A 12,303-nucleotide genomic window follows, 5' to 3' on the forward strand; every position below is an offset into this window, starting at 1 on the left:
TTCTTCCTTAATACCTCTCCCCTACCCTGACCTCCCTTTGCCATGAAGCCCATGGACAATTTGTGAGGCTCCTGATGTACTGAGACCAGGGTGTATGAAACTGATCAGTATTTTTCACTATTTCTCCATATTCTTTCATAGGTGCATTTTCACCTGTTGTCTCTACTTTTTATATTGTTAGGTTTTTGCAGTAAGGACGTTTCATTTTTTTCTGTTTGTACAGGCCTTAGCTCTTAGGGCACTTGTACACGTGCCCCAGGAGTGGGCAGGGGATGGCATTTTAATTAGAACGGCTATGAGAGCCACTTTAATGGAAGCAGCGCTGTGTCTCCTGTATCAGTGTCCCCGAGCTAAAAAATGGTGGCAGGGGTGCTTGAACTAAAGCTTGTTTGATGAGCTTTAGTTCAAGTGCCCTTGCTGCCATTTTAAAATATGGGAATGCTGATACACGAGATGCAGGAGGCTGCTGGACTATGGCAACTACAGCATGTTGGAGCAGCCTTGGTGCTCATGTATAGGCACCCCTAGGTTCTACAGTAATTAGTTATATAAGTAAATAACAACAACTCATGCTTATTTTTAAATAAAAGAAATATTTTATTACAGACTGAAAATCCCCAAAGACTCACTGATATGTAAATACTTAATGCCACTGCCATAGGTCTACAGAAAAAAAAAATCTTTGCATACCTAAAAGAAAAAAGAAGTGGAAAGAATCTTTTAAAAAATATAAGCACTTGTCTAACATCTTATGTTGCAAATGGATACAACAAATCCATTGTGACACATCTTGTGTCACAAATAGATACAAGAATCTGGACTAACCATTCATTCTCTGAATTAGGTCCTCCTTCCTCTATCATTAGAAGGGATGCAAAGTAGAGTATAATGCCATTGACCTAGCATTTCAGAACAAGCAAGAATGGGTTCAAACTCCAAAATTAAGTCATAGTCTTCTGAAAGCTAGAACCTGTAGGGTAGGTGGGGTGCGAGGGGTCAGGTCTACCTGGATAGATCTTATGCAAAGCTTTTTTCTTTTAGCATCCACTGTGCCCCGAGGATAAAAACAGACATTGCCACAAACAAAGTGGCTCAGCTGTGTCTGCCACAGATGATCCACTTTATTGGGCAAAACACATGCCATCTATTGCTGTGCATTGGGCAAAGATCCAATGCAGGACAACAGACAATGTGTTCCCTTTGCCTGGGGTTTCCCTTGCTGTCCCATGCCTCCTTGCCAGGATTCTTGTGCTAGATCCTGCGGAGGCATGGGTCAACACAGGGTGACACAGAACTCAGGGAATCTCCAGAGCTCTATGCCTCCAGGCTGGGGCTCATGTTGGGTCCAATAACAGCCTGCGATGCATGTGGAGCCATTGGGTAACTACGCCCTGGTGTGGAGGCATAAGGCAGTGAAAATTCCCTGGATTCTATCCTGCCCTGCATTTCCTTGCTGGGACTTATGCCAACCTGTGCCTGTGCTTAAAAGGTTCTCCTGGGACTGATTTGAGGGGCCTGATCCTGCACAAGAATTCCTAGGGTGTTCAGGATCAGGCCCCTCAATCCCTCGGAGCACCTGCCTGGGAGGGCTGGAGAGTGCAGGCAGCTCCGGGCTGCCTGCAGTCTCCCACCACAGAGCAAATAGATGTCTGCGGCAATAAAGTAGCACTATTTTACACTATTGTACATGAATAATAGCGGGAATATTTTGATCTGGTGTGACAAAGGATTTCCTCACCATTTGTGTCGCTGGAACAAATGTGACATCAGGTGATATCTATTTCTGCCCTGAGAGATACAAGAATACTGGGCTAGATCTGACTCAGTATGGTTTTTCCAATGTCCTTAGAAGTTGTGTGCAATGCATTTATCTCCTAGATATTTAATTAAATAAGCTTTTGTGGCAGATTATTTGATTTCATATATTCATATGAAGAGTATAAACAGTTTGTTTAAGGAAAGAGAGAGGATGGGCTTTAATTTATCAGTGACATTTCTTCAAGGGAGAACAACAGTCTGGAATGTAACACTGAGTTCAAACAAGGGATTAAAATCAAATCAGAATATTCTGATAAAATGGTATGTGATCAAAAGGGCAAAGGCTTGTGAATACTAAAATACTTAAACAACTTGAAGCACATTGCATGAAAATATCCCTAGTCAAGAGAGTTCAAGGGAAACAGGGGAAGCAGTTCTGACCCCAGATGATAAATTATGGTAGATAATTGCTAACTTACGATTCTTTTCAAAGGATTTATTTCCACTTCATACTTTGGCTCATGAAAACAAAAGACGAATCAGTTCAACACAGTCCAAAACAAACAAGTGAAAATTCCTGAATCTGTTCTTATGAGTGGGGGGATGGATCAAGCAATAAGGGTCAGGTTCCTGACACTGGTTTCATGGAAGGATTATGAGCCTTTATTATGATCACTGTAATCAAATCACTAATGCCCCTATAGAAGGCCACTGTTGTTAAAACTAGCAACAACTCAAGATACAATGTTCAATGTTTCGTGAGATAAAATTATTCATTATCAAATACCTTTAGGAAAGTGATTTAAGTTCTCCTGCTGATGTGGAAAGCATGTCTTTGTTTTATTTTCCTGTGGCCCCTCAGATATTGAAGTAGAGGTGCAATGGGATTTGACATGGGATGCCAATAATTGCACTTCCTGCCATGACACACAGATCTGGCAGGAGTCATGATTGTGAGATCCTGCATCAGATCCCATTACGTCCTATTCATAGAAACAAAGAAAATTCAGGTTGGAAGGGACCTCAGGTCATCTAGTCCAACCCGCTGCTCAAAATAGGACTATTCCCAAGTAGATAATCGCAGCCAAGGCTCTGTCTAGTCAAGTTGTAAAAGCCTCCAAGGATGAAGAGTCCACCATCTCTCTGGGTAACCTCTTCCAATGTTTTACTACCCTCCTTGTGAGAAAGCTTTTCCTAATATCTAAGCTAAACTTCCCTTGCTGCAACTTGAGACCATTGCTTCTTGTTCTGTCATCTGTTATTATATTGCCTGTGCAGGGAAGCCAGATCCTGGGCTCCCCTTTACTGGCAAGTAGCAAGCTTGGCTCCCAGCTAGTGCATGGTGCCTCTTGGCTGGGAGCTCTGACCAGCTGAGGGGTGCTTCCAGCTGCGGGAGCACATAGGAGTCTTGAAAGGCTCCTGTGTAAACCAAAGGCTGGGAGCACTGGTCACATATTCAGTTAAAGGCATAATAGAAACCAGCCACAAAGTTATTACACATAGTTCTTCTTCTTCTTATCGTGCCTTTAATTGAAAGAATATGTGGCCAGGTCACAACTTATGACTACTTAACCAATTAATCACATCTTAAGTGTAACATCTGCTGGGGCCTGTGTTACAAACACAAGAGCACAATTCCCAAAAGCTATCCCTCCCCAAACAATCAGGAAAGCAAAGAGGTTTTATAGATTAGGGGTCTACCTAATTTACAGGGGCTGCCCTCCAATTTCACAGGCAGAAAGCGGGCCCTAGCAGCCATTTTGTGGGCAGAGCACAGCAGGCCCCCCATGCCTCTGATTGGCCAACTGCCCCAGTGGTCCTGCCCTTCTCTGCTGATTGGCTGTGAGGGCTGCCTGTCATGTGGCCCTGCCCCTTGCTGCTGATTGGTGGAGAGGGGCAGGGCCAAATGACAGGCAGCCCTCACAGCCAATCAGTGGTGGGGGTGGCAGCCATCTTGTGAGCAGCCCTTTAAGTGGGCAGGTCCCTTTTCCCTTACCCATCCCAGCAGACTGCTGTAACAGGTTACGGACTGCTAGCTCCTTCTGGGGAGCCTGCATTTTATTTTTGGTGTAGGTTTTTTTCCCCATGGATTTTGCAGATTCCACAGGCATTGCCCGGATTTTGTGGAATCTGCGAAATCCACAAAATTGCAAATTCAGTTGGTTCCTACTGATAATTGAATCAGGTACTAATTCACCTTTTTTGACTGGCACTTATACAAAAAAAAAATAAAAAAGATTTATTTGTAGTGTAACCTCCAAACCCCCAAGCATTGGGCAATATTGCCTTTGGGTCTGTTGCTGTCTTGTTAACTGAAAAATAACATGATGTGGAGCAAAGTAGTTATGCATCTCTGTTTTTAACAAATGATCAATGGCAATATATTCCATCTATCTGCTTTGCTAAAGCTTTAGGCGACCTGCAGTACAGACTAGACATACAAGCACTTGAGAATTTGAAACAGAAGAAATGAATGATGACTAGATTTTCCATTTCATTTGCAGATTATTGCTTAAAGAAATCTTTAGTTCAGAGCATTTGTGGACAGCTACAGGGAGAACCCAGGCAGTATGGCAGTAACATGGACATATTACAAATAGAAGGTTTTTTTTCTCAGTAATTTTGCTTCTAACTGAAAGCATATTGAAGGAGTTGCCCATATAGAAAATAAAAATAACATTTAATATTAGTTTTGGAGTTGAGGTATGTCACAATGGACATGCCAGTAGCAAAACAGATGAAAACCACCTGACACTATCTTGATAAACTTGAAAGATAGAAAGAATGTTATTGCATTCATAGACTGGGAAAGATTGTTTCCTTTGCCTTAACTGTCACCAGCTCAGCTAAAGCTGGAACGTAGAAAACGTAATTTCCATGGCTGAAGGCTACTTCCTTTGAACATGAGCCTGCTTGGATTATTATAAGTGCAGCTTTAAACTGGTATATTGTACGTAACTGAAAATAGCAATAAATGCAGTGTACAAACACAATAAGCAGCATATTCTGAAAAGACATTTTGATAAGAAAGCTAGGGAAGTCTTCCACAGGATCCACCCACTTCTCTTTTTTTTAACAAGCACACTGGACATTTTGTGTCATAATGATCATTGGTGCGTGTACATTTCTCACGACACCCTGCACTATATTTTAGGTTAAAACATTCATGTCACTGAATGGGCAAGCGGCAGAGATCTAAGATGCATTTTGAGAATAAATATTCTGCAGTTTGCTCTCCTTGACAAGAAAAATTCTCTAAGTCCTGTTGGCTGTTTGCTCACTCATGCTTTTCTTTAGAATAAATGAAAAGCTGTAATGGGTGGCTGGGAGTGTTCACTTCTCTTACACTTTTCCAAAGCACATTCGGATTCTTTTCCTATTTTTTGAAAAAAATTTATAAGGTAATTAATGCTCATTAAATTGTCAAGCAACTAAGCATCAGGCGGCATAGAACCTTACAAAGATTCAGTTCCTTCAGGATGTCTGTAAAACAAACCACATAACAATAGAAATCTTGGCAGGAATGTTGCAGTTTGCTCCGCTTACCCATTTCTTGTCTGGTACTGCATACTCCTGTGCCATATCTCTGTAAATCATCTGCCACTGTTTTCAAAGCATCAGCATCTGTTTCTGCAAAGCCGAGGTAGTTATAAGAGCCCATATTGATTACATTCTTGATAGTTCTTCCAGTAAACCTATGATTAAAACAAGTTTTGAAGAAGGAAAATGTATTTTACCCACTAAAATTAGTCCCCTTCCTATTACATTCTATAAACTTAATATGCCCATTGTAACTTTTAATTATTTCCTTTTTTGTGGGTAAACCTTGTAGCTTGATTGTCATATTCCATCTAATTGGTGACTGCATATCAGTGCTGGGTTAAGCAATTCCTGTACATACAACATATTTGTAAAATTCTTTAGCTGTTTCAGATGAGAAAACATTCTATTCTTATCTCCTTATAATATTCCTTCATGGACAGTCACTGGCTTGGTTTACATGAAGAGATGTTAAGTGGATGTTAAACAATATCAGTGGAACAGCAATGCATCAATCACTGGGAAAATGACTAGAAAGACTGTATAATGCAATCTTAATAATTTGAAACATTAACTGTAAAACTCATCCATAACTTCATCTGATATCTTCTTCAAAATATTTTGTTACCAATAGGCTGAAAATAGATGTTGTATTTGTCCCAAGGGAAAATGTTTTGTTCTGCAAACCTACAGATGTACAGTTTACTGTCTTGCTTCATGTCACACTGAAGTATGTGGAATAAAGTTTCCCTGGGGCATTGCAGTGTGCATCTCTAAAGTTTTTGTGGGTCATTGCCTGGCCAGAGGGATCTCCGCAGCCACTTGCTGCCTGAGAGCAGCAATGCAACTTGGAAAGGCAACACATTCAAATGACTGGCCCACTCTTGTTTTGACCTAGATCAACCCCTAGAACAATCAGACCCATATCAACTGCAATGTCTATGTAGAGCTATGTGTAAACAGAAACCAGATGCACTTGCACTGTAATTAATTTGTATCTCTGCTTAAGGCAATAATGTTAGGCTGCAGCAAATCTGATTCCAAGCTACATAAATATAAATTATAAAAGTTCCTTATATGGATGATTGTAAATCAGAGGCCACTTTTACATATGTAAGCAAGGCAGGTTTGTAACCAATCATAGGAAAGGTTTAAAATAAACTAGGTTATACCAGTATTTGTCTGATCATGCAGAAATCTAAGCTGAGTAAGAAGTGGCTTCAAAATACTCCTTTAGGATTTTCCCTGTGTCTAAACATTTTTTTAAAAAGCCATTTGCAGTACAGTTCAGCCCCCTTCCATACTTTTTGTCCAACCCGTGTTTAGAACAGGGCTGATGTGCACTGTTGGTGTTTTGTTGCCTCCATTGAGGTTATAGAGAGCACAGTGGTGGAAATTCTAGTATCATGCACTCAATATTATTCCTTTCCCTTGAGGGTGGCACTACAAATCATTTTTATGAAAGCAGCATCTACTGCCTTAAGCCTGACCTACCTAAATGTCCAGTTGTTGTCATCTGTAACACGTTCCATCAGGTCAAACTGTGGCCCTGGGACACTGCAGATGGGACGGTTCCAGTTATCTCGTATTCTTATGTAGAGATTTCTTGTGTAGAAGTTCTCAAAGTCTTGATAAAGTGGCACAAAATCCTGGTTTGAAAATACTCATAGGGTTACATTTCTAATAAAGCTCATAGTCCTTATTCAATTTAAATTAGAAAGGAATTCATTAGGAAACAAGGGGTAAAGAAAACCTAATATCCCTGTGCTATGCATGACACTCACATTTTGCCTAATTACTTGGATTCCCCCATGTGTAGTCCATTTATTTCTGCCTGGTAAGAAGCAGAGAGTGCACAAAAGGACTTAATGTTTACATGGTCTAATATTCTGAAAGCTCATAACAAGAGAAGCCATCATGTTGTTCATACCCATGACATTTCTGATATAGACAACTTCCCATCTTTGCAGGGTAGCTAGCAAAGATGGGATAAAAAGCCCATCATAATGTATAAAAGTGGTTCATTAGATTCAGCCTAAATATTGATTTGGGGGTGCATTTCCAGCCTAGACTTGAAGTCTCCAATCTTAGTTAATCCATGCCATTTCAACACTGAGTTTGGTTGACAAATAAGTAGGGACCAGGGATTTTAGTGAAATAGAATGGAAAGACAGGCATAGAATCAAAGCAAAAGACTCTGCATGATTGTAGCATTATACTAGCTAGCAAGGAAATGCATATAAAATAAGAGAATTTGCAGAAAAATTTTACTGGCATGTTTGTGTACATCATGATTCACAAGTGGTCAGATCATGGGATGAATTATACAAGGGAGGCCAAAAATGTGCCAACCAATCCTTTATGACAGAGGTGTAGCCATATCATTGAATGCCTGGTGTGGGGGCTAGGGCAAAGATATGTTCACCACTGTAGACCCAGGCTGAGAGGGAATGGGTGAGGGGAAGGGAAGTCTTACTTGCCTGGGGTACTGATGCCACTGCTGATGCTACAGCATTATCAGCTCCACAATAGCAGCTCTGTGGCCAGGCTCCCTGGGAGGTGACACTGCTGTCTTATTTGCTTCCTGCCCCTTTCCCTGACACTACATATTGGGTGCAGGGCTGTGCCTGCTCTGGCAAGCTCCCCATTGTGGGGTGGGGGAGGACCAATCCATTTGCCCCACTTACCTACTGTTACTAGCTGCATTGCCTGGTTCCTACAGCTGGGCAGGGCAGTGCAGGGCTACTGTTCTTGTGGTAAAAACTCATGGGGGCGGGATTCTGGCACCCCCTCACAGTCAGTGCCTGGGACTGGTGCTTCCCCCCCTTGTCCTGCCCTACTTATGCTACTGCTTTATAGTGTGCCATGCTACATTATTGTGTTGCATGTGTTACTTTCAAAACATAGAGAAAAAAAAGGCAGAAAAGCTATTTTAGAATACAGATTTTTTTCCCTTTCCTTCCTCCTGTAATGCTAGGTGGTTTGGTAAATCAAGAGTCAAACTGTTGACCCAGGAAAAAGAGAAAATTACCCAACTAGTCACTTTCAGAATTTTGTTTAAACAATATAAAATGATGCTTCTGTATATGATGCCATAGTTGTAGGGGATAATATCTGGGGTCTACCAGGACAAGAAGCAACTTTAGGGTGTCTCATTGGAACATCAATATCCTTCACTTATTTCTAGCCCTGATCATTCACAAGGTTTGGAAAGTTAAAGCTGCTACCACCAGTCCAAGAATGTACACAGCCAGTCTTTTGCCTTTACTTTTGTGGTGAGGACAGCTGAAGAATGAAATCTACTTGCAGTTTTATGCACATGTAAGCACATAGATGAAAGCTGCTCAGATTGTTAGAAGCAGGTCTAGCAGAAGCTGCATAGTAGGCAAGAATTTTGCCAATCACCTTAGTATGGTTCAGTGTAATCACATGGAGCAATGCTGGTGTTTGAAGAGTGATAGTTTCTGGAAGAGGAAAGGGATAGTTTAATCACCGCAACAGTGATGCTACAGGTAAAACTGTGGCAGACAGAAGAGGAGACAGGACCCAGGATGCATGTTCCTCCCAAATATAAAGCAGAACCAAGTAAGGTCATCCTTGTCAAGCAGTTAACCACCTGCAATGGAGATCAGCAATCAATGAGTCATCAGCCCTGCACATGGAAGTAGGGGTGTGTGCATGAGTTTTAAAGGAGAGATGGGGGAATAAAAACTCTGTGGGTTTGAAAAAATAAGGGATATATGGTTTTCTTTTATTTTTCTGAGAGAGAGATCAGAATGCAGGGATTTATCTTGGCTGATAGTACATTGACACATTCAGCCACAGGTTACTTGGGTTCATAAGTCTTAGGCAGGCATATCTATTTCCAAAGAGAAAACCAGAGTGGTTCTGAGAGGTAGGGATCAGGGATTTCAGTAGCGTGATTGGATTTGATTTTTATCCTTCTCAGATCTTTGCTGGGATGGTAGGCTTTTCTACCTATAGGGGTATGGAAACATGTAAGGACAGGTGAATATGGAAACAGGGCATTTCTGAGTCCCAAGCAGTCAGGCATGAATTAATATTATTATACAGTTGCTTGAGACCATTTAGGCTTGTCTATCCAATGCTGATGTAGATGCATTTAAAGCAGAACTCAGACTGAGATTTTTACCAGAGCAACTTGAATGAACATTACCAGCTCAGGAAATAGGATACCCAGTGGAATCTTCTGCACTGTCAACCTAGGTAGGCAGGAGTTTTATGTAAAACCTCCATACAGTATCATTGTGTGCAGTGGTAGCGGAGTAATGAAACATGAATCCGTCACATATTATTTTGGAAAGCATGATATACCAAAGGAAAGCATGTGTGATATGCCTGTTAAAATACACCTTCTCATACGTACTTTTTGTTCTTCTCTTTCTGTAGCAAGGGGACATTTTTGCAGTCCACACACTCTCAGAAAATCCTTCAGGTAGCCAAATATCGTTCCCACAGTGAAACCCACGTAAGTAAAAACAGCAACATACATTGGTGCTTGTTCAAAGTGTTCAGTAAATGGCTGTTTGTAGAGACTTCCATTTGATATGCCATTTTTCTGAAAATACAAAATAAAAATTCATAGTTACAATATTTCATCTAGCCAGAGCTGAAGACCATGAAGCAATCTCTTCCTCTCTTGTTATGCGGCTTAAGGAAGCTGTTTCTCATATGTAAATTTAAGGAGTACAACCTTACATTGCAAGTCCCCATGTCTACTATAATTATTTTTCTGTCTACTCCTCTACTTCCTCCTCCACACAACAAAAGGTTGTGGAATCTCCATCCTTGAAGGTTTTTAAGGCGCAGGTAGACAAAGCCCTGGCTGGGATTATATAGGTGCAGATGGTCCTGCTTTGATTATGGCTCTTGGCTGCGGGGGCTGCCTGTCCCTTTTTCAGGCTCTGGGGCCCGGGAGCATGGCCCCCTCCCCTTGCGGGGTCTGCTCCCTACTGGGGTCTCTGGTGCGCCAGCTGGAGGAGCTCCAGGCCACAGTCCAGAGACTGCGTGCCATCAGGGACTGCGAGCAGGAGATAGACTCCTACTGCCAGGCCCTTCTCCCCTGGGAGCCGCAGGGGAGAGCTCCGTCTCCCTCCAGGACTAAGGAGGACTCTGGGACCTCCCGCTCTGCCTGGTCAGGGGCATGGACCAAGGTGGTCAAGGGCCCCAAGGCCCGCCGCACCAAGGCCCCTCCCTCGCCAGAGCTTAGCAACAGGTTCGCACCTCTTGCAGCCCCGGCAGAGCCTGCTCAGTTGCCGGCTCCCACAGGCAACCCAGGCTCGACCGTAGCTACTGCCCCCGCTCTCCCCAAGACAAAGCAAAAGGTGTTTGTTGTGGGAGACTCCATCCTGCGGGGGACCGAGGGGGCAATCTGCCGCCCCGACCCCTTAGCCCGGGAAGTCTGCTGCTTCCTGGGGGCTCGCATCCGAGACATTGCAGAGAGGATCCCGCAGCTCCTCCAGCCCACAGACCACTACCCCATGCTCCTTATTCACGTGGGCACCAATGACACGGCTCGGAGCACCCCCAGCCAGGTCATGAGGCACTACAGGGATTTGGGAGCGGGGCTTAGGGGTCTGGGAGCTCAGGTGGTGTTTTTGTCCATCCTCCCAGTCTCGGGCTATGGGCTGAGGAGGGAGAGGAGGATCCACGCAGTGAACCAAAGACTGAGGGGCTGGTGTCATCGGGAAGGCTTTGGCTTCCATGACCACAGCCCGCTCTTTGGAGAGAGAGGCAGCGAGCTGCTGGGAAGAGATGGCCTCCACCTCTCTCCCCTGGGGAGGAGGCTCTTCTGAGCCAGGCTGGCTGACCTGCTCCACCGGGCTTTAAACTAAGCCCGCTGGGGGATGGGGGGACTACTGCCACTGATGGCCTGCAGAGCGACCCTTGCAAAGCCAGCGGACCGGGGCACTTAAGGGAGCTCACCCCTGCCCCAGACCTGGCACAATCTGTGGGCAAGGCAAGAGCCCCCAAGGCCACACTTGCCTGCCTGTACACTAATGCCAGGAGCCTGGGGAACAAGCAGGACGAGCTCGTCCTCCTGCTCAGTGCAAAGAAATATGATGTCATTGGGATAACGGAGACCTGGTGGGACTCCACCCATGACTGGACCACGGGTATAGAGGGCTATACCCTGTACAGGAGGTATCATGTTGACAAAAGGGGCGGGGATGTAGCTCTCTACGTGAAGGAAAGCTACATGTCCCTGCAAGCTGATGTTGGTGACCGGCATGGACAGCTAGAGACCCTCTGGGTAAAAATTCGTGGGGACACAGGGGACACAACGGTGGGAGTCTACTACAGACCTCCCACTCAAAGTCCTGAGCTTGACCAGGAGTTCGCCCGGGAACTGACTGAGGCCGCTTGCTCCAGGACCTTGGTTGTCATGGGTGACTTCAATTACCCGGACATCTCATGGGAACATCACTCAGCAAAATCCGAGCGGTCGCAAAGCTTTCTCTCGTGCATGGATGACCTCTACCTGACTCAAGAAGTCTATGGGCCAACGAGAGGCAAAGCGCTGCTCGACCTGGTACTGGCTACAGGGGATGACCTAATCGGCGACCTAGTGATTGATGGGAAGCTGGGTGACAGCGACCACGAGCTGATCACCTTCACCATCCGCCGTAAAGCTGGCAAGTCAGTCAGCAACACAGAAGTCCTTGACTTCAGAAAAGCCAACTTTGACAAGCTCAGGAGGCTTGTCGGCCAGGCCCTCAGGGACCATGACCACAGGGAGTTGGGAGTTCAAGAAGAGTGGTTGCTTCTCAAGGAAGCGATCCTCAATGCACAAGCTAAATCTATCCGAACACGGAGGAAAGGCAGCAAGAAGGCACAGCAGCCCTCCTGGCTCTCCAGGGACCTAGCGGACCTCCTACGGCTAAAAAGGAAAGCCTACAAAGGATGGAGGACGGGATTCACCTCCAAGGAGGATTACTCTGCGCTGGTCCGGTCCTGCAGGGAGCAAACCAGGAAAGCCAAGGC

The 12,303-nt window shown here is 44.3% G+C and overlaps 1 protein-coding gene across 1 annotated transcript in view; it reads right to left on the reverse strand.

Moving 5' to 3' along the window:
• Positions 1-12,303, reverse strand: part of SPTLC3 (serine palmitoyltransferase long chain base subunit 3) — a 127,000-nt gene that overhangs the window by 69,918 nt on the left and 44,779 nt on the right. The window contains exons 2-4 of the mRNA XM_090031548.1: positions 9,686-9,877; positions 6,793-6,947; positions 5,305-5,453 (exon numbers count right to left, since the gene is read on the reverse strand). Of these exons, the coding sequence (XP_089887674.1) occupies positions 5,305-5,453; positions 6,793-6,947; positions 9,686-9,877 (496 nt within the window). The remainder of the gene's footprint in view (positions 1-5,304; positions 5,454-6,792; positions 6,948-9,685; positions 9,878-12,303) is intronic.

The sequence above is a fragment of the Crocodylus siamensis genome, chromosome 1 (assembly GCF_052110815.1).
Source record: "Crocodylus siamensis isolate JL-2025a chromosome 1, ASM5211081v1, whole genome shotgun sequence".
Taxonomy (NCBI): domain Eukaryota; kingdom Metazoa; phylum Chordata; order Crocodylia; family Crocodylidae; genus Crocodylus; species Crocodylus siamensis.